The sequence below is a fragment of the Lygodium microphyllum genome, chromosome 9 (assembly GCF_053477565.2).
Source record: "Lygodium microphyllum isolate KBCC chromosome 9, Lygodium_microphyllum_v1.1.10, whole genome shotgun sequence".
NCBI lineage: Eukaryota > Viridiplantae > Streptophyta > Polypodiopsida > Schizaeales > Lygodiaceae > Lygodium > Lygodium microphyllum.
In genome coordinates this window covers 92,969,114-92,996,144 of record NC_141143.1, presented here as the reverse complement: position 1 = coordinate 92,996,144, position 27,031 = coordinate 92,969,114, and the positions used below count along the sequence as shown (strand labels likewise).

Here is a 27,031-nt window from a genome sequence, read left to right as displayed (position 1 = left end):
ACCTGCCCTGAACCTCATGTCAATATATAGTACAATCGATGTATTTACCTCACTTTTGATGATATAACTCCGACCTGATGGCATTACCGGAAAACTAGGCATCTGTCGCGCAACCGGAGGTGTGACAATTTGCCCTCAGTTTAACCTTATGTGTACTAAAATCCATCTGCGTGCATGGTTGCTAGTCTCACGTGTAAACAAACCCTTAAGAGTTTGAATTTATGAACTTCCAGCTCCCGCTTCCCTGCGCTCTCTCTCTCTCTCTCTCCCCCCCCCCCCCCCCCCCCCCCCACCCCCCCACACACACACACACTCAATTCGTCTGTCCATCTCTTCTCTCACTTTCCGTCCGTTTCTTCCTCCGAGCTTCAATGGCGGACGATGGCCCCCCTCTTCCTCCTGCCTTCTCCCTCCTGGCGCTCACAGCCTCTTCCTTATCCGACGAGACTCTCTTGGAGCTCCACCAGTACTTCGGAGGATCCGACAGTTCCTGCAGCCTGCAGGATGGCGGTGGCATGGATGCAGATGCCTGGGAGGGCCTCGCACGCCGAGGAGTTCCGCTCGCCTCGGTCATCCGAGGCCTGTCGGAAGCCATGGAGAACGGAGGAAAACTAGGTATTGTTGCAGCAGATGTGTACTTAGGTTTGCTGCTTGCTCCTGGCTGTCCTCTCTACAGCCTCTTCAGTCAGGTCGCATTCAATTCGATGCTTCGCTGCGTGCGCAGCTCCTACAAACCACCGATTGCATTAGCCAACTGTGAGACGACAGGAGGGACGGAAGAAATGCAGGTACGGAAAGGCAAAGGAGCAAAAAAGAGAGGTAAACGGACAGCAGCGAAGGACCATAATCTTGAAGATTCTGCCGATGGACCTCGTGATTTTGGGGCAGATGTATCTTATGGTGATAATCAATCTCTTAATGAAGTTTCTCAGGATGCAATTCTCCAGCTTTTGACCAAATTGCAAGCTGCTCTTCGCATCCTTCATCTCAAAGACCATCCAGAAAGCTTGAGGTCTCTGATTGAGCTTCTGGTCGAATTGCCTCATATTGCAAGAGAAACGCAGGTTGAAAAACATGGAGGGTCAGATTCTAGATCTAAGAGATCAATGGCCCATAGCTCTGGTTCATCTGCATCAATTTCTAACTTGTCATTTGATCTAGTGAAGATGGTTCTCAACCCTTGGCATGGTGACTCTATGCAGACAGCAGTGATTCTTCTGAAGCTGCTCACTCCTACCATTCTTCTAACGCGCCCCGAAGGAAACCATCATCAAAAAATTCAGGCTCGAGACCAGGCACTGCATTTTATCACAGTACATCTTAAACAATCATCTGAGCAGGCATTGAAATCGGCTGCAGTTGCTCTGCCCCGCTACTTAGCCATGAAGGCTCCAGAGAAGACAGAACTGAGAGCACTTGCTGTTGAATCTGTGATGGTAGTGGTAAAGAACCTGTCTTCACAAGACCAGAGAAAGTTTGGTCATTTTGTGGCAAAAATGTCACGTGGAAAGCCCCGTCATCGTCTTTTTGCTTCTGATCTTGTGGTTGCTATTCTTGGAGCTCTTCCAGATCCATTGGGTCTGAACAGGGATGTCGACCAGGAGCATGAACCGCATGGTTCAGAGGAGAGAGAACCAATGGATGAACACTTTGACAAGGAAATTTGTGATACACTACTTAATGATGGTGAGGCACAGGGAAAAACAGGGACAAATAATGTATCACCAAGCACCCCAAGGACGAAAGTCTGGTGGGGAACGGCATGCTTGGAAGCTTTGTTGCACCGATGCTCTGATAAAGTCCCCGCAATTAGAGCTCGTGCACTCAGTAATCTGGCACAAGTATTGGAGACATTATCTTCTGACATCAGAAATCGAATTGTTCTTCAGAGTTTGCTAGGATTTGGGACCATGGCATGCAAAGAAACAGATTTCTCTATACGTAAGTCTGCCCTGCTCAATGCTTGGCAGACTCCAGGAGGTTTTAGCCCTAGCTTGGGGGGCCATACTCCTTCACCGGAGCCAAGTGCAGTTGGACCTGGTGCTTCACCTCTTAGCCCAGGGGCTGGTCATGGAGATCTAGGTTCTCTGCTGAGACGAAGATGTCTTGATGAGAAAGTTGCAGTTCGAAAATCCACACTGCTTCTAATGACAAAATCAGCTTCACTGCTTGGGAGGCCACCAGATGAAACTATGCTGGAAGCAATGGGGACTGCTTGTGCTGACCCTATGGTCAGTATCCGGAAGACTGCACTCGGGGCTTTGTCTGAGGTGAGTTGTGGTGTCTTCCCCATAGTTTAGCAGGATTGAGTTTTAGGATGAAATTAGGTGGCTCACTTTTGCTAGTTTGGGGCTTGCTTTTCTGCAGTCAGGATGATAACATGTCTAACTGATGCAGATGATGCGGAAATTCCCTGCTGATGCAAAAGTGGTAACAGAGTGGTTGCAGTCAGCACTTCCTCTTGTTATGGATAATGAGTCCAGCATTCAGGATGAATGCCTTAGCCTCTTTGAAGAGCTAATAGTGGATCGAATTGCATGTGTTGCTACTGCAAGACTCCCAGGATGCATTCCAAAATCGTCCCTTACAAGTTATACAGATGGAGGTCCTGTAAAGCCAAATGCCAATCAAGAGCTAGAAAGATTGTTGCCCCCTGGAATTCTTGTGATGTTGAAAGGAATGGCTGATGACAATGCGGTGACTTCTTGTGTGAAGCGTGTGTGCCTTACCTTGGGAAAGAAAAAACAGCTTAGAGCTGGTATAGCATTGGCTTTACAGAATATAATCACAGCATCAAGAACACTGTGGTCTTCTTACAATAAAGGTACCTCTTCCCAGCAGTCCTGGACAGCACCAGCAGGAGCTTGGTTGCTTCTTTCAGAAGTTTCTGCTTTTGTACCCAAGGCTGTAGGCTGGGAGTTCTTAAGGAATCATTGGCAGATACTTGAGAAGCAAGAGAGCCTTCCCTTAGGAGGTGCTGTTGCAAACAGCTCTCATGCTCATTCTGCTGCTTGGACTGTTGATAGAGTTCATCTCTTGCAAACAATTTCAAATGTTGCTCTTGAGCTGCCTCCTGATGCTGCTGCAGATCTTGCAGCAGAGCTGCTAGAGCGCTTGGAGGGCTTTGACATGGATCCTGCTGAGGTAGATTTATTTGATGTACCACATGCTTTTATCATTCAACAATTTAACCAAGTCGCAAATATATAGCGTGTTGCCTATCGTTTTTGGGTGGTCAACAAGTTGAATCAATCTATCACCAATGCATAGCTTTAAGTGTGTAAGTTTTGTTCATTGGGACTTAAGGCTTGTGTTACTTGATAAAGGAAAATTGACAGTGAAGTAAGTCCTTTGTTGGAAATTTTTGTCAAAATTGACAAATATTGTTCGTTTTTGTTTTTTAATGGAGTTGATTATTAATCTGCTTCCGAAAGCTCAAATAGTGCTTTTCACTGTTTGTGGCTGGTATTGATTATTAATCTGCTTCCGAAAGCTCAAATAGTGCTTTTCACTGTTTGTAGCTGGTATTTTCTAGAAGGATGCAGGAAACCTTATGTTTGATCTTTGTAGGTAGGAGCTCATGTCAAAGCCCTTCATACTCTTTGCATCCGGAAGGCTTCATCTGCAGAAGAAGGAGATCAACTCGTGAATACCTGGGTTGAAGATCTTCTTGAACAAGCTGGAAGGATTTTGGAATCCTATGTTGGGTCTTCTGGCAGGAATGCTGTAAATCCTTATGAGACTCCCAAGTCTGTCAGAAGTAGGTCAAAGATTGGCTGGTCAGAGAAGAAAGGGTGCAGATCAAAATGTGGAGATTCATCTCAACAGATTATTACTGCTGTCTTTACTGTTGGTTGTCTTGTGCTGATTTGCCCCAAAGCAAAAGCTGAAAAATTAGTCACCTTATTACAGACTATAATTACATACAATGGTGGGAAAATGAAGAGATCTAGTGTTGAAGAGAAAACTGGTGTGACTGAAGACCTTGCCAGCGGTGTCTTTGCTCAGGCTTGGGTTGCCCTAGGCAAGATGTGTCTTGCAAATCTCGATCTTGCAAAGGACTGCATTCCTCTCTTCTTGCAGGTAGTGTCTCTTTTCCTCAAAGTTCTATATATATATCACAAGTGATCTTTTTCAATATTTTACAGAGGTGTGTAACACAAAAATTCTATATCGTTATCACAAGTGATCTTTTTCAATATTTTACAGAGGTGTGTAACACAAAAATTCTATATCGTTATCACAAGTGATCTTTTTCAATATTTTACAGAATTGTATAACACAAAAATTCTTCCATGTGCATCAGACTCTCTCTCTCTCTCTCTACACACACACACACACACACACACACACACACACACACACATATATATTCATGTTGGATGTTCATATTTCCCCACTTAAAAAAGCTGTATTTATAATGTTAAATTGTCACCAAAATGAGAAATGAACATAATCATTTAATTAATCCAAATGAGCTTAATGATTTCATAAAAACGACCTTTAATTTTGACCCCCCTAGCTCTTGGCATGGTGTCCATTGCCTTGGCAGTGAAGGATTCGACACTGGGCCTACAATGGACAAGTATATGGCATAGTTGCCATTGTATGATGTAGGGTATTGTTTTTACTGTACAATCCGTACTGTATCATATGGTACGTATTTGTATGGACCTGTATGAAAAAACATGGCACTTTTGGTTGGTGGGTCTAGCGTGTTCTTATGTGGTAAAAACACGTTCCGAGTGCACATTTCTTGATTTGTGTTGTCCTATGTGGCAATTTAGGGGGTCGGAAAGCCTTGGATACTTCAACCCATCCCCTTTTCCAGCAATGTACTCCTCCCCTAGCCCCTTGGATTCCATCCAATCTTCCTTGATTGTATGCCTCTTCTTTGATTGTTTGATCCTTTTTGGATCCCTTTTTTCTTGTCTACAAAAGGTGCACCCCTCCATGCTTCCACACCAATTCAACAAGCATTTGCCATTCTTATCTTCCTCTCCTAAGCATCATTTGGATCTTGATTCTTGGTGGTGAAGCTCTCACACTCTCCTCTTTCCACCATCCCTTTCCTCCTCAAGCATCAATCTATCAAGGTTTAAGGCTTAAGCCTCTTCCATTACCTCTATCTCACTCTTGCTCTTTCAAGTTGACCCCAATCCTCTCTCTCTTTCAAGAGTCAAGTATCTTACTCCCTCTCTTTCTTTCTCACTCTTTCTCAGGCCTCTCCATTGGCATCATGACTCATAAGAAGCATGAGCCCTTCAATTTGCATGCCATCCATGTGGAGAGGGACACAAAGAAGTCTAACTCTCACCATTAGACATGCAAGCATTGTGGAAAGTGCTATACAAGTGGTGTGACCTAACTTCTCCAACATATTTTAAGACGAGGGGGGGGGAGGAAGAAACTTGCTCCATTCAAGGAAATCCCTCAAAACATTGTAGATGAGATTTTTGCTAAGATGAGAGGGGGATCCACTAGAGGAGGAGAAAGTGATATATTGGTACCAACACTTATGTCTACTAATGGGAAAGCATTGAATGTGGGTGCATCTTCAATTGGTGTAGGTGAGGCCTCCACCATTGGTAGTGGCGGCTCCATGTTTGTATCCAGCTCTAGTGAAAGACAAAGAGTAGATGCTTATGCAACACTAGAGAGGCAATCCTTTCTTTCTCAAGCTCTCAATTATGTGTGGATTGGTTGCCTTTTTTAGAGAAAGACAATGACTTGCGGACATTGAAATTGCATGCATGGTGATTGAGTGAAATTTTGCATTCAATGTCCTAAAGGAAGAGCAATGGAAAAAGATGGTAAAAGCCATTGCCAATGTTTGCCCATGTGAAGGATGGACTAGTGTCACATATAATGACAGGAAAGAAAAAAAGATTGATGAAGAGAAGGAGAGGATTGATAAGCCCTTGATCCCATTTTGGGTTGCATAGACAAAATATGATTGATTCATTCTTATTGATGGATGGAGCGATTGTAAGAAACGGGACATCATCAACATACTTGTCTCATGTCTATTCGACACTTACTTTTTGTAGGTTGTAGACATTGGCAAGAGGGAGAGAAAAAAAATGGGCGCATTTTGCAATGAACAAGAAAGAATGTTGATACAAACGAGAAAGTGGAAGGAGACTAATTAGTGCTTGCATGCAGTCCACAACATTAGTGAGGGCATCGGATTAGGTAGATGATGATGGTAGTACCAAGCATGGAAGAAACAGAGTGTCGAAGTGTATACTTGCCAAGGAGGATAGAAGTATAAGGACATGTATTTTCGAAGCGTTACTTAATATGTGGATTAATTTTTAATCGCATGGTTAAGTAAATGTTCACATGTGAGGTGTAACTGGTATTAGAGTCAATTTATGAGCTTGAGACCCGAGGAAATCACGGGATGTCAAATACAAAAGTTTCTATAAGTTATGTCTCACATATACTTGGTGTATCTAGTGCTAGTTGTTGGCATAGGTCATTCATTTGGTCATGAGTGTCAGTTAACACTAGGGAAGTGACATCTAATGGTATCTAACGCCAATCTAATCGTCAAAGATGATGCAGAGACACTCGAGAATGGAAGTTGCCTAGTCAATTTAATTAATGGCCAATTAGATTATTTCTCAGGGCATTTAAATAATTATTACATTAATTGTCAGTATTTAAAGGTTAAAAAGTAATATTTAATTATGGATAATACTGGAAAAACCATTTGGGAAGGCTGTCACTTGTCAAAAATGCCCATGCAAGATTGAAAAACGTCTTTAGAGGTTGGAGAGAGGCATTTTTAGTGGATTCAGTCTGCAAGAGAGAGGGAGGAGATGCTACTGGTCTGATTTGCAGCCATTGGAGGATCTTTTGAAGACCAATCAATAGTAGGTGATAGCATCTACAGGTTGTTGATATAGGGCAGTAGCAATAAATGGCTGGTTTTCTTTAGTTCTTTGCATCTACAAGTTGTTGAGATAGGGTAGCAGCAGTAAATGATAGATTTTCTTCAATTCTCCACGAAGAAAGTTTGAATTTTCTTGCACCTTAGTATTCTCTCTCATCTTTCAACCTTTTTACAGCCTTGCTACGAAGATTACAGCATTGAGATTATCAGAGGTTGAGAAATTTCAGATTTCTTTGTTGTAGGCCCTAATTTGCAGAAATCAGGGTTTAGCAGCAGCCTCAAGAAGCGTGCCAAAAATTGGAAGCTCCAAGACTTGGATTCAATAGGGTTGAAGTTGTTTTTAGCCTGTTCAAGTGGAGGTACCATCAAGCAATAATTGAATTTGGGGCATTTTTCATCTCCATTAAAGCGGGTGAAGGTCAATTGATTGCCCGAATTAAGGGGAAATCAGATTAAAACTTGTTGGTCATTTTGGATAGCAAGGGGAGTTGGAATGCCAAAAGGAATTGGGAGAATCCCATTGCACATCAACTTTTTCTTCAATTAAGTTAAATAAATACCAAAAGAGGCGTCAGTTTGGAGCCAACAGGGTGTTGAATGTCCAAGATTATATAGTAAAGTGTGAAATTTAATTTTGTGGATTTGTTAATTGCTGTAAATAGTGTTTAAACAGGTTATTTACCACCCCATGTGAGGAGGAAGGTGGGCTATAGGTAGGCTATATATAGCCAATAATCCTTGAATTTGGCCAATTGCACCTTGCAAGTGTCCCAGACCAGCATGTAGTGTTGGCCGTGGCACAATAAATGCCAGAAAAAAAATTCTAGATGATCACCAAAAAATCTTGATTGGAAAGCGCAATGTCTCTGAGAGGTGGAGGTAGAGTGAGAAATGTAGAAATTGACCTAGGAATGCACATAGAATGCTGACAATCGAAGAAAATGCACTTAGATGGTCACTCTAGAGTGAGATGCCTCCTCCATTAAAACAGATGACAAACATGTTAGATCTTTTAATGTCCTTGTTTGACTCAAACCAAGGCTCATTGGCAGGAGACAAGGCTTCTGTGAAAGATGGATAGAAGGGGGATGGTTATGAATAGAGGAGTCATTCCTTCGATGATAATCGTGATAATAATCATGCCTCCGCTCAGACAAGGGTGGAGAACGAGGATCCCGATCTGAGTCATCAAAGCTTGAAAATGAAAAAGCCATCTTCCATCCAACAAAAGAAAACTTGTGTTTGGCTATAGATAGCCCCAAAACAGAAGCAATCGGCCATAGGATACCAAGATCTTGATATAGAAGGCCGAGGAGAGTAGATTGTCAATTACACATAGAAGGATCCAGAAGCACAGAACATCGATCAAGATGCTATCGCCTGTTGCAGAAGGGTTGCATTTGATTGTAGAAGATTGTTGCCTTGATCAGGGAATTGCTGCTACTACCCAAAAGGATGTGTTTTGATCAAAATTGATGTTGATGGGGAATAGTCGCTGGACGCTTCGAAGCAATCACTTGGGCTCCTGATGATGTCACCAATGTTCAGATGTTGATGCCCGATCACCAAATGTTGTCACAATTACACCAATAGCATGTGTTTTTAGCAAATGCAGATGTGGATCGCCTCCTCTACAAGAATTAGGTACTGTATGTCTCTCTCAGACAATGATACCATGCTCTAATACCATGTGAGAGTTTGCAATGGAAAGGAATGGAAACATAGAGACAAAGAAATAGAGAGGGATTGCAAGAAAAGAAGAATGAGATTTGCACCGAACAAGAAAGAATGTTGATGCAAATGGGAACAGGGAAGGAGACTAATTTGTCCTTGCATGCAGCCCACAACGTCAATGAGGGAACCGGATCTAGCTGATGACGATTGTAGCACCAAGCACAAAGGAGACGGGGTGTTGGATTGTGCACCTGCCAAGGAGGGTAGAAGATTGGAGAGGATGAATGCCAAGTGTGGGAGAGGCAAGCTATATATATCCAAGAATCCCCAAATTTGGCCAATTGCACCTTGTAGGTGCCACAAAACTAGCCAACGAGCATTTAATGTTGGCAGTGGTACACTAAATGCTAGAAAAAACACCAGATGGCCACCAAAAAATCCCAACTAGAAAGGACAATGTCCATTAGGTGGAGGCTGGTTGGGAAATGCTAGAAAAAACACCAGATGGCCACCAAAAAATCCCAACTAGAAAGGACAATGTCCGTTAGGTGGAGGTTGGTTGGGAAATGCAGAAATTGACCTAGAAATGCACACAAGATGTCAACAATTGAAGAAAGTGCATAGAAATGCACTTAGATAGCCACTCTAGAGTGAGATGCCTCCTCCATCAAAACACATGATAGACATGTCAAAGCTCCTAATGTCTTCATCTGACTTAGACTAACGCTCATAGGTAGGAATTGACAACACACGACAAAGATGATTGCTAACATTTTCAGCCTAGGGGGTCTTCTCTTGATGGGGGAACCTCCGTATGCTCACTTTGGTGATGATACCATGTGAGAGTGTGACGGAGGAGAATCACGAAGGTAGAGAGAAAAGGAGAGAAGAAGAGAAAGCAAAAAGAGAAGAGTAATATGCACCAAACAAAGAAGAAGGCTGAATACAATGAGGACTGATCAGTCCCTACACGCAGCCCAAGACATCAGTGAGGGTGCCGGATCAGGCTGAATATTGATGATAGCACCTTCGACGGTGACGGTGATGGAGACAGAGAGTGCGTGACCTGCTGTCTACGACAGAGACGGAGAAGAGTGCAGCCACCCGACGGGGCACTTGCAATATAGGAAGTGAATGTCTGCCCTAGCCAAACTGATCAGATATATATAGCTGAAATACAGCCAAAATGGCCAAAATATCTGGTTGGCTGCATCAGCAGCAAAAAAGAAAAACAGAAATGCTGATGTGGCCACTCTAGAAAAATCGCAGCTTGCTGGAAAAATAATTGATTGGTAGACCCATGAAAAGCATACTAAATTGGAAGAAACCATAGTCAGAGCTCCAAATGTCCTTGTTAGACTTTGACTAGGGCTCACAACTAGGAGATGATAGATTGACAAAATAAGGCATGCTAATAGGTATTGCAATTATCTTAGATGATGACCAAAAGATTCATATATTCCTTGCAACATCAAAAGATGATACATCACAGTGGTATGGAATCTAGATGCCCAACATAAAGTGACTTATGCAACATTATCAAGAGCGTTCTTGGAAAAATTTTGATGGCAAGGTTTCCAAGATAGACTAGCTCTTCAATTGGATTATTTGTCCCAAGGAACAACCGAAAGTGTTGAAGATTACATTGAACGTATGGAGACAATTATTCGAAAGATGAATCTTGCTCTTGATGAACCTATGGAAAAGCATAAATTTATTGATGGCCTTAACCCTAAAGTTCATCAGCATGTTAGTCTACAATGACCAACTACATTGGCCGATGCTAAAATACATGCTAGATGGTGGGCATGTCAAAAGATGACGTACCAGTGAGACAGTAGGGTTTGCGGGGAGGAACACGGTTTGAACTTTGCAAACATGGAGAAGAGAAGAGAAGAGAGAAGAAACTCTGATGAATGGAATGATGAAGTTTCGAATCATGGAGTAAATGTGATACAAGGGACTAAGAGTGTCATAGCACAAGGAAGATGATGAAGACAACCACGAACCATGAACCACAATGTCCTCCTGAAGGGGTGTGAGGGTAGTGTGGAGAGGCTGGAGAGAAGAGGTGACGGACTGAATGAATCAGCCATGAGGAATGAATGAGAGAGTGGCCTATAAATAGGCACAATTAGTCTAGGATGGTGCCCCTTTTTGGGGCGGCAAACCCTAAATGCAAAATGCAGAAACACAAACTGCGGGTGAAGGGTTTCTCAATACCAAGTGGAAATTGGAATAGAGTATAGTCATTGCCTTCATACTTATTCTCTCCTGTGCTAGGTATATCTACCATTTTAGATTCTGTTAATGACGATTCTCCTTTTTCTATTAGTATGGATGATTTTCATGATGGACACATGTAAAATAATATCTGGTTTATGAGTAATGAGTAAGATAGATATTTCTTTATGAACTCAAGACTAGATAAGGTGTTGAAACAAGAAATTGTGAGTACTTCTTTCCTTTTTTTTCCTTCAAACGATTTGTTTTCAAAGGTCAAAATGAAGTCTTCATTATTATCATTTCAATTTAATACATTTAATATTAAAAAAACCTATATTATTTTCCACATCTACATCTATCACAAATCCATTGAATCTTCCTTTTATCATCTTCTCTTATTTCATTGCCACATCCTTTCAGCCTCCATTAAGTACACTACGTGTTGTATCTCATGTAGGGTCATATGTGTTTTCATTCATTACATCGAGGGATTTTTCAAACTTAGGGACAACCTTAGGATCTCATCTCTTCCTCAATTGGGTGGTGTTTCACTTTTTCCTTGCATACTTTCGGGATCATTGTAGTCTAGATATCCCTTCCAATCTCTCTTGAGTATGGATCAATTGGTGCTACAGTTTGTCTCCATTGCATTATCTAGTGGATCCTTTGGTCATTATGTTATGGCCCAGTCGACATTTGGACAAGACTTATATATACCAATATCTCAATGTCATGAAGACATGTATTTTTGAAACCTCACTTAACATGTGGATTAATTTTTAATCACATGGTTAAGTAAATGTTGCATATGTGAGGTGTAATTGAGATTAGAGTCAATTTACGAGCTTGAGATCTGAGAAAATCACAGGATGTCAAAGGCAATAGTTGCTATAAGTTATGCTGCACATATACTTGGTGTATCTAGTGCTAATTATTGGCATAGGTTATTCATTTGGTCATGAGTGTTAGTTGGTGACACTAGGAAAGTGATATTTAATGATACCTAATGTCAATCTAATCGTCAAAGATGACACAGAGATACTCGAGAATGAAAGTTGCCTAGCCAATTTAATTATTGGCTAATCATATTATTTCTTAAAGCATTGAAATAATTGTTAGATTAATTTTTAGTATTTAAAGATTGAAAATTAATATTTAATTATGGATAATGCTGGAAAAACCATTTGAAAAGGTTACCACTTATTAAAAATACCCATGCAAGACTAAAAAACGTCTTTAGAGGTTGGAGAGAGGCATTTTTAATGGATTCAATCTATAAGAGAGAGGGAGGAGATGTTGCTGGTTTGATTTGCAGCCATTGGAGGAACTTTCGAGGTGGCAACGGGCAGGAGAAGACCAATCAACAATAGGTGATAACATCTACAATTTGTTGAGACAGGGCAACAATAGTAAATGACTGATTTTCTTTAGTTCTTTGTATCTACAAGCTGTTGTGGTAGGGTAGCAATTCTATTTCTTCATGACAAAACTGTGAATTTTCTTTCTCTACAGCTTTTTCTTTAATCTCCCAACCATTTCACAGCCTTGCTTCGAAGATCTCAGCATTTGGATCCTTAGAGGTTGTGAAATTGCAAATTTCTCTGCTGTAAACCCTAATTTATGGCAGAAATTAGGGTTTAGTAGTAGCCTCGGGAAGTATGCCAAAAATGGGAAGCTCCAAGACTTAGATTCAATAGGACTCAAGTTGTTTTTAGTCTATTTAAGTGGAGAGACCAGCAAATAATTGAATTTGGGGCATTTTCCATCTCCATCAAAGCGGGTGAAGGCTAATTGATTGCCCGAATCAAGGGGAAAATCAGATTAAAGACTTGTTGGTGACTTTGGATAGCAAGGGGAGTCTAAATACCAAAAGGGGATTAGAAGAATCCCATTGTAAATCAACTTTTTCTTCAATAAAGCTAAAGAAATACGGAAAGGGGCGCCAATTTTGGGGCCAATTGGATGTGCATTGTCTAAGATCAATAGGTAAATTTATGTTTTCAGATTAACATTAATTGTTTGTTGTTATAATTAAGTTGTAATCAGAGATTTAACACCCTATCCGAGGAGGAAGGTTAGTTTTACCCAATGTCTCTACCTTCACTGACACCTTATGAAAACATTCATGTTCTAGTGTCTCCGCATCACTCAGCACTCATTGGATACTCACAACTTATTTCTGCCTATCCACCTATTTCCCCTCCTTCTTATCAGATATCTCCACCACCACTACCGCCACCATCATCTTATCCTTCATATCCATCTTGTTCCACATTCTCGATACCTCATGGTTCTACCTCATCTTCTGCCAAGTATGCATTCAATGATAAGACTCGTTTTAACAGGTCAAAATTTATAACTTGGTCAAACTTGATGAGATATATTCTTGTCTCACAAAACCTATGGAATCTCGTGAAGGGATTGGAACCCCAATCCGATCTTGCAGTTGTTCTATATGAAGTCGTCTACTCATGGAAGGCTAGGAATGCCTTTACTTGTTGAGTTGATATAGGGCTTATTGATTGATTTTCATTCTTAGCTTTAGCATTTTGAGTTAGCATCAGAGCAATGGATATACTTGACTGATCGCTATACAACTCGGGATAGGACCCGTCTAATAAATCTTGACCACGAGCTTTAGAACTTCAAAATCTTTGAGTGGGATGACTTAAAAGTCAAGTTGATTGAGTATCGAAATCTCGTTGTTTCCTATGCAAACCCACCTAGTTATAGAGGCTCGAATACGAAAGATGTTCTCTATAGAACTCATGTGATGTATAGCTCTATTGTTCACAATCCAAACATTTGCTAATGTACTCGATTATGGCGAATGGACCTCTGCGACGGTAATCTAGTTGAGAGGCAACTCACAAATGTGGATGAGACTCGCATCAGATGTCTCCACAGAGACGATGTGGACCTTTGTAGACCAATCAGACAAGTCCTCTGAAATTGAAAACATTGTCAACTAAGATGGTTGATCGGTGGTAGTGTGAGTCTGACCTTTCCATTGCCCCTTGCCATCATCCTATCTCCCTTGATAGGGGTTGCTTGTTGACTAAGGGGCGAGGGTTCGTGATTTGGGCTTTGGTGCTATGCCTCTTGCCTTTGATCGGCACTTATCGTCAAAATGGCTAGCCTTTTGATAATATTGACAATATCTATTTTTCTTAGATACATTCTATCACTTGGATTTGAGTTCAGATTTGAGTTGAGATTGAGTGTTTCCTTGTGATTCCCCTTGATTTTGATTTTGATTTTACTTTTGATTTGAAGTATATGTCCCTCAACTTGGGGTGAATTTATTATCTGTTTTACACCTTTGTCGATTGGAATAAGCAATTTTCTTTACAATGATTAGTCGAGGTCCTTGGCTCTCGGACTAGTTTAGTGATTGCTCGCAGCGAGGCACAACCTAATGATCTAACCACATGATCCATTTTTTTACCGAGCCAACAGTTGAGGGCTCCATGTTCCATAGCTTCCAATCATTAGCCACATCTAGGGAGCTTATGAATAATGAGTGTCTTTGGCATTTCTGCTTAGGGTGTCTTGGCTATGACTCTCTTTATGAGTTGTCTTGTCGTGAGATGGTTGAGGGCCTTCCTTACTTGAAGCTAGCTCGAGATGTCTATAAAGCATGTTAACTTGGGAAGCAACACTGTATCCCCTTTCCTTAGCAGTCTACACATAGAGCTAAGGTTGTCTCTTAGATTGATTCATGTCGATCTTTGTGGGCCAATATCCACTGTCTCCTTGAACGGCGCGTTGCATCTTTTTTTGATAGTGGATAATCATTCGAGATACATGTGGGTGTACTTTCTTAAGCATAAGTTCGATGCTTTCACATATTTGTCTGCTTGAGTGCTGTTGATTCTTAACCAGACGGGTCGTGTTGGTTACATGAGGAGTGATAGCGGTGGTAAGTTTATCTTCTATGAATTTTTCGAGTTTCTATAGCAGCATGGCATCTTTTGTCAACTCACCTCTATTAACTCTCCCTCTGAAAATGGAGTCGTAGAGCATAGGAATCAGATAGTCATGGAAATGACACGCTTTATGTTGTTTGTAGCAGAGCTCCCTGAGCGCCTTAAGTTGAGACTGCTAACATTGTAGTGTACATTCTCAACTAGTGTTGGACTGTGACTTTTTCTTAGAAAACCTCGTACGAGGCATTCTCCGGCTCTTGGCTTGTCATATCCCACTTCAGAGCCTTCAGGTCTATTGTAGGGAAACTTCTTTGGTTATTCATACTAGACCAGACTTTGCTTACTCTGTTAGTATTTCACAATACCTAAGATGTCACATTGGATTGCATATTTTCATGTATTGCGTTATTTACAATGTACTTATTCTTATGGCCTTACTTATGATTTTGATTTATGTTTGCAAGGGTATATTGATTTTGATTGAGCAGGAGATCTTGACACCCGACATTTCCATGGCGGCTATCTTTTCACCTTGGGCACGGCTTCCATTTCTTGGTCCAACTGTAAGTAAGAGACAGTGGCGGCTTCCACGGCCAAGGTTGAGTATAGGGCTCTCTTCGATGGCACCATCAAGGCCATCTATCTGAGGAGCTTATTGGCGGTGCTTCACTTTCCTTGTGACTCTCCCATCGTTGTCTACTGTGACAACCAGAGTGCCATTGTTCTTGCGGGCAATTTGATCATCGCACCACGAATGCGGCATATGGAAGTTCATTTTCACTTTTTTAGAGAGCAGGTTGAGCTAGACACTATTTGCTTAGAGTTTGTGTTTTCATCAAAAAATTTTGTAGACATTCTGACCAAAGCGGCTAATCGGCTAGTTTTTCAATACCTTCTACCTATGATCGGCTTGGGTACACCCTCCCCTACTTTTTTTGATTGACGAGGAGAGGGTGCTTTCCTTTTGCTTTCCTTTTGCTTTTTCTTCTCGTTTTAGAGGGAGCGACTATTTCTCTTAATAGTGACAATGATGATGCTTACAATTTTTAGACATTCATTCATTCATTGATTTTTTTGTATTGTACTTATGGACATTTGTAACTTCATCTGCACTATGAGGATAATATAATTGTAAAATGGTACTTGGGTAAGTAAACAATTTCCTTGCGAGGGTATTGTCCAAGTGACATCGTTGCATTGTATTTTACGTGAGCATGAGATCTTACATCTCCCTTTGCATTGCCCGATGCATTGGTATTCTGTTAATGTAAACATGTATTTGTGCGCATTTATCTTTTTTCAGTCTTTTGGAGTGGTTGACTTTGGATCCACCATATTCGTGGTATTGCACATGGTAGTCTTCAAGGTAGTTTTTCCTAGCTTGCTTGTCTTGCTTGCTTCACATCTTTGCTATATTTGTGTCACCCATACCTTAGTCATTTTCCTTATGCATCAACACCTAGCAATGGTAGGGATAGTTTGCTTATTTTGTGAAGGTTTTGGATTTGACCATCCCTTATCACTCTCTTGTTTAGGACATGAATACTCAATAGGACGAAAAATGATTTGAAATCCTCACTTAGTGTTAAATCTATCAAAACTACAAAGTTTTTTAAAAAAAGTTCATAGTTGCTTCTATCTGTCTTTGCAAGACTTAGTAGGCTACGAGACAATCGCCATGTACCCTTTGTTCGGTATCCTGGCCTCTTTGGGGTAATTACTTGGTTTCTCTTGGTAAGATAACCATTGCCATTGTAGTCTTAGTAGGCCACTAGATAGCTGATATACATCCTTTGTTCCATGCTCTGGTTGCTTTGGGGTGGGATGCCTTGGGATAAAATATTAAAAAAAAAGAGTTTGATTCACTTCATTCTCATGGCATCGTTGTTAGGTCTGAGAGAGGGTGTTGAGCTAAAAATGCATTAGCTTTACTTAAATAGCTCCAAAACATGCTTAATTAAGAAAGAAACCCTGTTTACTTAAAAAGAAATGCGTTTCTAGAGAGTGTTCGTATCCCATAAGTACAAAATCAGTTTGAGTGGCCCAAACTTTCTATAAAAAGAAATGTGTTCCTAGAGAGTGTTTGTATCCCATAAGTACAAAATTAGTTTGAAGGGCCCAAACTTTCTATAAATAGGTATATTGCTCTCCATTCAGCTCTAATGTCGTTTTTTCAGGTTTCAAGTGTTTTGAGCTTGCTTTTCACACCTTGTTCGCGGAGGATATCCCAGTCCAAGCTGTCCATTGTAGTCTTCACTCATTTGGCACATATTTCTGGCCCTCCATCATCAGTTTGCTATTGTTTTCAGCGAGGCGATTGCTATTGTCTACCATCCGGCTTTCATACAGTCTGCCAAGTCAGCACATTGTTGCGTTTGTAGGCCCTAGATACCCCCTACAGATTTTGTCTTTTCTCTCAACAGTTGTCGTTGCAGATTTTCTCTCTCCTTAGTTTGCATTTGTTATTTTCTTTCTTGCAGCTTGCGTTTGTTGTTTTCTTTCTCCTCTCAACTGCGCTCATTGTTTTCTCTCTCCTCACTTGCGTTTTTAGTCTTTCTCTCTCTTGCACCGTCCTCTGCATCTAATCCAGCCTTCCTTAGTTGCGTTTGTTAGTATTCGACATTCGGAGGCTGCCTTATTGCGATTTGGAATCTGTTCAAAGTACGACACACTCTCCAGCTCATTACCCTTGCCATGATCCTTGAAATACAAGAGTTCGAGGTACAATATTCGTTCATTGCATAGTGTGTTTGTTGTATGAGCATTGTATATTCGAAAGTCATATCACTTTATTCGTTCTCTATGTTCATTGTCTCTGAGTTACCCCAACTATAACTGTGTTCTTTTAGTCTGTGCTTTGTCGTACGATGTTATTTATGTTTGTGTTAGGGTAATTTTTTCACACAATAGGCTCTCTTTGTTGTCTTATAGGTATCTTTTCTGGGAATACAATCCTTCTGACTTTCTTAGTCTTTTTGGATTGTTCATGTATGTGATCTTCTCGGAAGATAACATCATTGTTGTATACAATTTTCATCTTTTCGAGATTTCATAATCTATATTTCATTTCACTCTTGTCATCATATCCTAGGAAAATGCATTTACGAGACTTTGGCTTTAATTTGCTGCGTTGTTCCTTGTGTATGTGTACAAATGCCTTACACTCTCAAGTGTGTGTACGAAGGTGGCTTGCCCGAGCACACTTTTTGAGGGACTTTCCCTTTCTTAGTCTTGTTTGGTGACCGATTTCTTAGGTGTATAGTTGTCATAAGAGTCTTTGCCCAAAATCCATGGGGTAATGTAGTATGAGATAGTACGGTTTGGACCTTCTATTGAGTAGTCCTATTTATGCACTTTGCAATACTTTTTTGGGGTGGATTATAAGGGGCAATGAGTTCCCTCTTTATCCCTTTGTTGTCACAAAAGGCTTGAAAGGCTTTTGATACATATTTTTCTGTTAGAGCAAAAACACTTTAATGTCTTGTTGTTCATATTTTCAGCAAGTGTCAAAAATTTGTTAAACTTATCTAATGCCTTGTCTTTACGATGGATTGGATAAATCCATACTTTGCATTTGACATCATCAACAAACGTGATAAAATATTTCTTTTTTCCTAGAGACAATCTTGGCATCTCACATACATTTGAATGTACCAACTCTAAGGGTGAAGGCTGTAACGAAAGAGACTTTTTATGTGACGTTTGAGTATGCTTAAATATACAATGATCGCAATGGTCAAAATCAACGTATCTCAAACACGGCAAGTAACCTAAACTAGAAAGCACTTTCATTTAAGTTTGGCTCATGTGTATCAGCTGGCCATGCTACAAAGACACTTGGTTGCTCGGTTATGGCAATAATATGGTCAAGCACACTAGATACATGTAATGGATACAAAGTATCACTCTTAGAGCCTTTAGCAACAATCCTAGATCCCTTACATTTCTTCCATTTACTATCCCCTAAAGTGGTGTAATAGCCTTCATCGTTTAGTTGTCTTATGTTTATCAAGCTCTTCTTGAGTTGGGGTACATGCCTCACATTGTACAAGGTGAACATTGAACCACGTTGAAATGCCAACTGCACATTGCCAATCCTTCGAATATTACATGCATAGTTGTTCCCTAAGTGGACAACATCGTTGTCATGGAATTTTATGTTTACATTGTGAAAAATGGAGATGCTATGGATCATGTAGGTTTGCATACTTGGTCTAAGGAGCTTCAGGATAGGTTACAGGACATAATGTAGTGACTCTTTAAGTTCATTTTTGCTTGGAAGTCACTTAGTTCAACAAGTCTACTAGGTTTGAGCATGGGACATGGTATATGTCCTTGTTAGTGACTAGGTAACTTAAGTATATTGTGTGAAACTTTGGTGTTATGTGGGAGAGAACAGGGCCTTTAGTGTGATTTGTTGATTTGCGCTGCAAATCACGAGCGTGGGCTGCAAGGAGAGTGTTGGACCACAGGAGGAGCCTCCAAAGCATGAAATTGAAGATCAAGGGGAACAATTAAGAATAAGGGGGTGAAAGGTAAAGTGTATCTTTGTATGTATTTTGGGGAGAGAGAAGGAGAGCTATGGTGTTGTTCTAAACAGGGAAGAACAGGGAATCCATGACCAGCAAGGTCTCTTCTTGCTTCATCTTTATCCTCAGAGCTTATCTTGATGCCTAGAGCTTGGTTCTTACTCCCGGGATCTAGTGTATCACTTGGAAAAGCCAAAGGAGTGATTTTTCTTGGTCTATGGGTTGTTTTGGACTGTTCAAACCTGTCATAAACAAGGCAGCCCATAGTCCACTTAATTTGGGAGAGCTTACAAGTGATCTAAGTGAATGTATGTATTGAATACGGTCCCTAAACAACAGGGCAACCTTGGGCATTCATTAGAGAGGCTTATGATTGGATTTGTATGCATTTTGGAGCTTTGATTGAGGGCTGGAATACATTGTTATTGATAGGGTTGAAGTGCTTCTTTAGCTTTGATATGGATTTGACAGAAGTATTTGATATATGTTTTAATTGTAAAGGCTTGTACCACTACTAGATTGAAGTTTACATGTAATTTTGAGGTGAATACCTATACCAATCAATGGATGGCAACAACATGGATCATGGATTATGATCATGGGTTATGTTATGTATTTGTGAATGAGTTGAGCTAATGTCTCATGGTGTCTTGGGCTTCGACCCTTCCTTATTTGGATGTATTTGGTTATGAGCTATGATTATGAGTTGATGTGTTCCATGTATGACATGATGTTGAAATAAATTGATTGGATTCACCTCTATCAAATTTTTTCTACATCTCTTATTTTTTTAAATCCTTTCTCTTTCGTCTACTTCTCTCCTTGAATCTTCCTTCACCCTACTGTCTCTTACCCTCGTGGTAGACTTTCGACTCCAAACGCTCCGACATTGTGTCTAATGCCAATGTAGTCACAAAGCCATTTGCATGTTGGATGTCCTTTTTCTCATCTCGGCTATCATTAATGCTTTTGCCCTTGCTCTTTTCTTTCTTCCACTTAAAGCAATTCCGCTTGAAGTGTCCTTTCTTGCCACAATAATATAACTCTACGAGACTTGCCGTGTGCTTTGTCTTCAAACTTGTCCGTCTGTTGGATTTGCTTGTTGGATTATTTTGTCTGTTTAGCTATTCCATGAGTAAACAGCTCTCCACATCTTAGTATAACAGCATGGCATTGGAGTTACTCATTGCTGTCCTAAAAGCGTTCCAACTTTTAGACAAAGTGCATAGCAAAAATGTTGCCTTGAACTCTTCATCAATGTTGAACCTCTAAGTAATCAGTTGGCTGAAAATAGAGTTAAACTCATTCAAATGTATAAACATAGTTGTAGCTTCCTTCATAGGAGGTCCATCAATTTCTTCAACCAATAAACCTTGCTTGGTGTACTTTCTGAGCATATAACTCTTCGAGTCTTTGCCACATATCATAAGTAGAATTCAATTTTTCTATGTTAAATAGCAGAGTATGTGACACTGAAAGCTCTATGATAGAGCATGCAAGCTCATCTAACTCATCCCACTCATCTTGATCCATGGTTGGTGGTTTTATCCCTTTTATCTTTATGGGCTTCACATGTTTTTTTTGCACCAAGACATTGTAGCACTGCTTCTACCATATAGCAAAGTTGTGTGCATCCTCAAGCTTCTTAATGTGCAAAAGATTTCTGCTGTCACTGCTATCAGCCATGATTCACAGCCCAAAAATGACTCAAAAGTTAACAAAATGTAAGCCCAATTGTCACACAAATGACCAAAGTACCAAATGAGTACCAACCAGCAATGAAAAACCAAGTAATTGCAGAAATTTCAGATCTGCAAATCAATTTTCAAAGTCACAAAATGTGCGCTACAGCACACCACAAGTAATTGCAGCTGTGTCACGGGCTAATACATCAAATTGCATGAGAAAACCCCAAATTTTAGTCGCGATTTTTGCTCCAAATGCATCCATTGGCAAAATCTGATCCACACGGTCAAAAGCCCCAAAATTTCTCTGCTCAAACTGCTCCAATTGCATTAGACATGACTCTCGAGTAGATTCCATAGTCCAATTTTGGCAAAGTCTCACAAATTTTGCAAAAACCCCAAATTTGCTTAGGGTCTAATATGCTCAATTTGCATAAAAATTGTACCGCAAGTGCATGTCAAGACCAAATTTGACACAAGTTTTGCAAATTTTGCAAAAGGCCCAAGTTGCGAGGTTTCCAATGGGTCAAAATTTCAGGAAATCGTAGTTGTCATTATGCAGTTTTCATAAATACATGAAAAGCCCCAATTTTTGAGACCTGAATGTGTGCAAAATTCATAAAAATTTACTTAGTCAAGTAAAAATTTTGGGCATCCATTAGAAGCCCCAAATTCTGGGAGTAAATCCATCCACAATCTTTGAGATTCTTCAAGTTGTGCTTAGCTGTTGTGACAGCCCGCAAAATTTGCAAAAGGATGAACCTTTGGAAAAAAAAAACGTGATTTCTACCAGAAGAAAAAGTGATTTGCCGCGTGACCTGGAACAGATGTCTTGCGCTGACCTGCAAGCTGTTGCTTGAGTTGCCTGACCGCCTCCGTGACCTGCGCTGACCTGGAAGCTCTCACTTGGCTTGCGCTGTGACCTGCAACCTGCGACTGACTGTGACATTCGACTTGTGCTTGATTTGTGTGACCTGCGCACTGCTCCTAGTGACCTGCATGACCTGCAGATTGCTCCTGGTGACCTGCGTGAGCTGCAACATGACCTGCGTGATTGCCTCTGACCAGAACTGAAGACGACCTGCTGTTTTTTTTTGCATGGGATGAGCTGACACAGCTCGAATGGACTCCGGGAAGTGTGCTTGCGAAAACTGACGCTCTAATACTAGTTTGAAGTGAGCCATACGCAGCTGAGGTGCAATGGTCATCGATGGTGATATCAGATAGATAGAAAAAGGTGAGCAGCAGTGGAGAATAGTAGAGTGAGAGAGATGCATGATATGTGGGTACAATAGAGTGTACCTCTTTTAGGTTTTTTGAGATAGATATATGAAAGTACAAGTGCCGGGGTGCAGTCACACCCATGCACATATAAAAGGCATGGCGACCCTTAATTCCCAACACCTGCTGAACCTGTTCCAGCCAGTTACCACACTAACAGCTGTGTTTTTAGCATTTCTAGACTGCCTAGCAGTCATCCAGAGCCTCACCATCTCCTGAGTGCCGAGCCCAAAAAACCCACCAATAGGAGAAGACCCAAGGTGTAGGCAAACGCGCGAAGCGCAGGGTAGAATCAAGCAAGGAGGTCATCATTGACACTGCTAGATCTGTGTTTTCAGCTGCTGGACCTGCATCTTATCGCCATCACATCCGACATCATCATCAAGACATGGATGTTTGAGGCCCCTTTGTAGCATATTCAGGATACGACATTCATTTGTAATTCAACTTTTAAGTTCTGTTCATTTTGGAGGAATACGAGGTGTTGGTCTTACAATGCATCTTTGAATAATGTCAATTATAGTCCTTGAGATTTGCTAGGGTACTAGCACTTTTACAAGGTAATGGTGGTCTAGGCATTGTTGAATCATTCATGACGGGCTTTATCGTATCTCCCTTGCTTCTAGGGAGTCTGATAGCTAGGGGTATCCTCAACTAAATGGTTGGAAATTCAAGAGCATGCTTTGTAGCTACTTAAGCTCCCGGCTTAACTGTGTACATTGTGCAGATCTCGTCACTTGTAACTAGTCCTATCTGGGCCTGTGCAAGGGTCATCCTTTTTTCAAGCAAGGAGCAAGTTTCTAATTGTGAGCTCACTAGGAATCTAGGATGCCTATAAGAGCTTACATCCTCTTATGCTACATGCAGCACTGTAGTTCTGTCCATCATCATTAGGTATGCTTCTTAGCTATGCACCATGTGATCAGTCAAAAGTCCTCAAAAATAGCAGTCAGGAGTCAGCAAACCTCCATTTGTCAACATTAATTGTGCATAGCAATTGCTTGTGTGAGCATTCCAAACAGTGTGATCTTTGTGATCACAGTTAATGAGTTGTTCCTGAATGACACTCTACAACCTTAGCATCAGAGTCAGTTGATGAATTCACTACTGGGATAGATGGATAAGTGACATAACATAGCAAGTAGGCACAGTTACTGTAGCGAATAGCAATACAAAGGAAATATTTCTGCTCCTCTAAAGCATTGCTTGTAGATTTACTGGAATCCAATGCATTAGGTTGTGTTTTCACTGTTCAGAAGTGGACAAATGACAGAGGCACCTGACTGACTTAATGAAGTAATTTTTGTTCTATTAACTGTTCAGTTTCTGATTGGTCCCATTAAGCTATTTATGGCTCCTTGCTGTATCAAGTAAAATCCAGCTCCAACATCATGATGTAATGGGGACATCATCATCATGCATGAGAGAAGAAGCCAGTTCTGTAAACAAACTTGTTATTCTCATAAATTTGTGCCACTGAATGCAGGAGCTTGAAAGAAGTGATTCTGCACCAGTACGAAACAACATCATGGTTGCAATGGCTGATTTTTGCGTGAGATACACATCACTGATTGATGGGTAGACTATATAGTCGTTACTTTGTTTCTGAAATCAGTACCTATCTTATTGTGAAACTTTAAAAAGACAATGTGCTTTTTTATGCAGGTACATTCACACATTAACCAAGTCCTTGCGAGATCCTTGTGAGCTGGTGCGGAGGCAGGGTTTTGTGCTTTTAGCACAACTGCTGCAGGTTCACTCTTTTTGGCTTTAGACAAAAAGATATTGAATTATTATCTGATTTTTTCAAAGTCACATATCCAAACATCTTCAAACATGCAGCGAGACTATTTGAAGTGGAGAGGCACATTGTTTCATCGCTTTCTCTTGGCATTAGTAGACGATTCTGAGAAGATTTGTCATCTTGCAAATTTTCTGTTTGGATCTATTCTTAAAAGTAAGGCTACTGGCTCCACCATCCGAAGTTCCAATTATAGCAATGTCTTCTTCCAATAGTTTAACTGTGGACTGCCTTGCAGCCAAAGCACCCCTCCTGGCCTACAACAGCTTTGTTGAGACTATATATACCTTAAATGATTGCCATGCTCATGCTGGCCATACTGATATATTGCAGACATCACAAAGTGAACGCGAACTGTTTTGTTTAAGGTTAGTTGATTACAGAATGCACTCTTCAAATGTTAGGACTAGACTGGCTTTGGTGTATGTCACAGCACTTGTAAGTTCAAAGATGTTTGTTGTTGCAGAGGAAGGGGAGAAGCTGTTGTTGAGAAACGAATGCACATCTATACATGCCTGCTCAGACAAATGGCACCTGAACATATCCTAGCTACCTCAGCAAAGCTTTGTGCTGATATTCTGGCTGCAGCAGCTGATGGACTGCTTAATCTTGATGACCCTACTGCCCAGTGTGTTTTAGAGGTGTGCTGATTCTATCACGACTCTGTTCTAATAATATTTGGCGTGGGCATTTTCTGAGGAGTCTGCTTAAAGCTACTGCTGGAAACAGGATTCGTTGAAGATTTTGGCCTCAAAAGAGATGCGCATAGGTGGAAAGCAAGGACCGAATGTTGCTGAAAACTTTGAGATGGAGGAGGAAGGAGCTGCTGCTTTTGCTGCAGTAAAGGGACGAGTAGTAACACAGTTGGCAAAAAGGAATCTTGTCCAGAATGCCATACCCATTTTCATCGAGTTGAAAAGGTGAAGATAACACAAGAGTGCCTTTTTCTTTTGTCAGTTTTGTGAATGTTCAATGGCCAATGAATAGTGTTTTCTCAATGCAGATTACTTGAAAGCAAAAATAGCCCACTGACAGGCATGCTCATGGAGTGCATGAGGGTGATGCTGAAGGAATACAAGAATGAAATTGAAGAGATACTGGTGGCAGACAAGCAACTACAGAAGGAGATCATGTATGACATGCAGAAGCATGAGGCTTCAAAGGCTAAAGCCAAAGTTGTGGCTGCTGCAACTGCTGCACGGTCTCCAGGCAGTGCTTTGCATCAGAGGAACTCAGCAAACAACCGAATGGAAACATGCGATGGTGCTGCAAACGGTGCTCTACAGAAGGCAACACCTTCACGAGCTGGTGGTGGCAAAGAGAATGTGGATGCACAAGGCAAAAGCATTCACCATGAGGAGGGAGCTCCAAACAGATCTTTGAGGGATAAAGGGAAGAGAAAGACATTCTTGTCACCTGAAGCTTCTTCTCGGGTGAAGTGGGACTTGAATGGTCCAAGCACCTCGCGCACCCCTGGCCCGTATGCCATGGCCACACCCAAGGCTCTGGGTGGAGAACCCTCTGCAGAGCAGCTGATGGGGAGAATGCAAGAGCCCAATGTTGCATCTGCAGTCGCGGATGTCGTGGCTGAGGCAACGGCCGCGGCAGTCCTGAGTGAGGTTGCCAGGGGATCATCTACCCCTCTTCAGGCCATGTCCCTCCCCAAGCTGCATGCCACAGTGCCCACCACTGTCAAGAAAGCCAGCTTTCTGTCCAAAGAACACAGAGAGGGTGGCGATGGTGGAGATGCGGTCACCCTTGGCAGCTTGGATTCGGTGAGGAGGCGACAATCATTCAGCTCCATTGACATCCCTGGAGGGGGAGGATCTTAGTGACGGTTGTCCCTAAGGTCGCTGATTATGTCCACATGCTCCAATCTTCCTTATCACATGCATGAAGAAGGAAAACTCACAGGTTTGGTGGCTAAGGTTCTGTTAATTGCTTCTTCCAAATGCTTTGAAGCTCTCCAGATGCAATTTAAGGCATGGATTGGGAATTAATTAAAATCTCAGTAGTTTGGTGACCAAGGTTACTGTTAATTGCTTCTTGCAAATGCTCTGGAGCTCTCCTTCAGATGCAATGCAAGGCATGGATATGGGAAGTACATAAAATCTCAGTTGCATTGCAATCGCACTTGCATTGCAATGCAATGCAATGCAAGGCATGGATATGGGAAGTCCAAATGCTCTGAAGCTCTCCTTGAGATCATGCAAGGCATGGATATGGGAATTACAATAAAATCTCGGTTGGTCGCTAAGGTTGCTGTTAATTTCTTCATCCAAATGCTCTGACGCTCTCCTTCAGCTGCAATGCAAGTGCGGATACTGGAATATAATCTCAGCAGTTTGGGGGAAAAGGTCGCTGCCAAATCTTGTTCCAGATGCTTTGTAGCTGTCCTTCAGATGCAATGCAAGGCCATGGATATGGGTATGGCATATGCTTGCATCACATTCTGGCTGATGTATTGTATTGTATAATGCCTAATGTATACACAACAACAAACACTTCGCTGCAGTCTTAACCTTCTTGTGAGATTGCCAGAGATGTACAAAGTCAGTTCTCTGTGAATAAGCTCAGGGAGTATCTTTTTTCATTATATTGAGCTTGACATTGTAGACTCTTACATCAACAAACTACTTTTACAGCTCTAAAATAGCCATTACGGCTGGCTGTTAGTGCACTGGTAAGGTTTGTTGCTTTTGGTCTGCCCTTCACACATTTTATGTAAAATTACAGGGAGTTCTGGGGGTCTCCTTCTTTAACCTGCTAGGGCCTCTGTGATTGTGTAGAGGAGGGTGTCGTCAACCAGCAGATGGAGAGGTCAAGTTCAATCAACACTCCTCGAAGTCTATGGTGATTTCTTTACCACTTTCCTTTTTGGAAGGAACACCATCCTCTGTCAAGCCATTAGGCACGCATTAAAAGAAAACAGCGCAAAAGAAAGGGGAACTGTGCTTCCCAAAAGCAACGGCTCTCAAGATTTTGCTTTAAAACGAGAGAGAGAG

At 41.3% G+C, this 27,031-nt stretch overlaps 1 protein-coding gene across 2 annotated transcripts; it reads left to right on the top strand.

Moving 5' to 3' along the window:
• Positions 1 to 312: 312 nt before the first annotated feature.
• Positions 313 to 26,622, top strand: LOC148031303 (binding protein). Of its 2 annotated transcripts, XM_087684825.1 has the most exons (11): positions 313 to 1,064; positions 1,203 to 2,270; positions 2,398 to 3,144; positions 3,571 to 4,083; positions 23,712 to 23,803; positions 23,891 to 23,978; positions 24,068 to 24,182; positions 24,265 to 24,394; positions 24,493 to 24,667; positions 24,756 to 24,946; positions 25,030 to 26,622. In XM_087684825.1, the coding sequence occupies exons 1-11, from the start codon at positions 372 to 374 to the stop codon at positions 25,856 to 25,858; spliced, it is 4,641 nt and encodes a 1,546-aa protein (XP_087540951.1). In that variant the 5' UTR covers positions 313 to 371; the 3' UTR covers positions 25,859 to 26,622. The 2 variants fall into 2 exon arrangements, with proteins under 2 accessions (XP_087540951.1, XP_087540950.1); XM_087684824.1 differs by having other exon boundaries at positions 313 to 2,270.
• Positions 26,623 to 27,031: the final 409 nt, after the last annotated feature.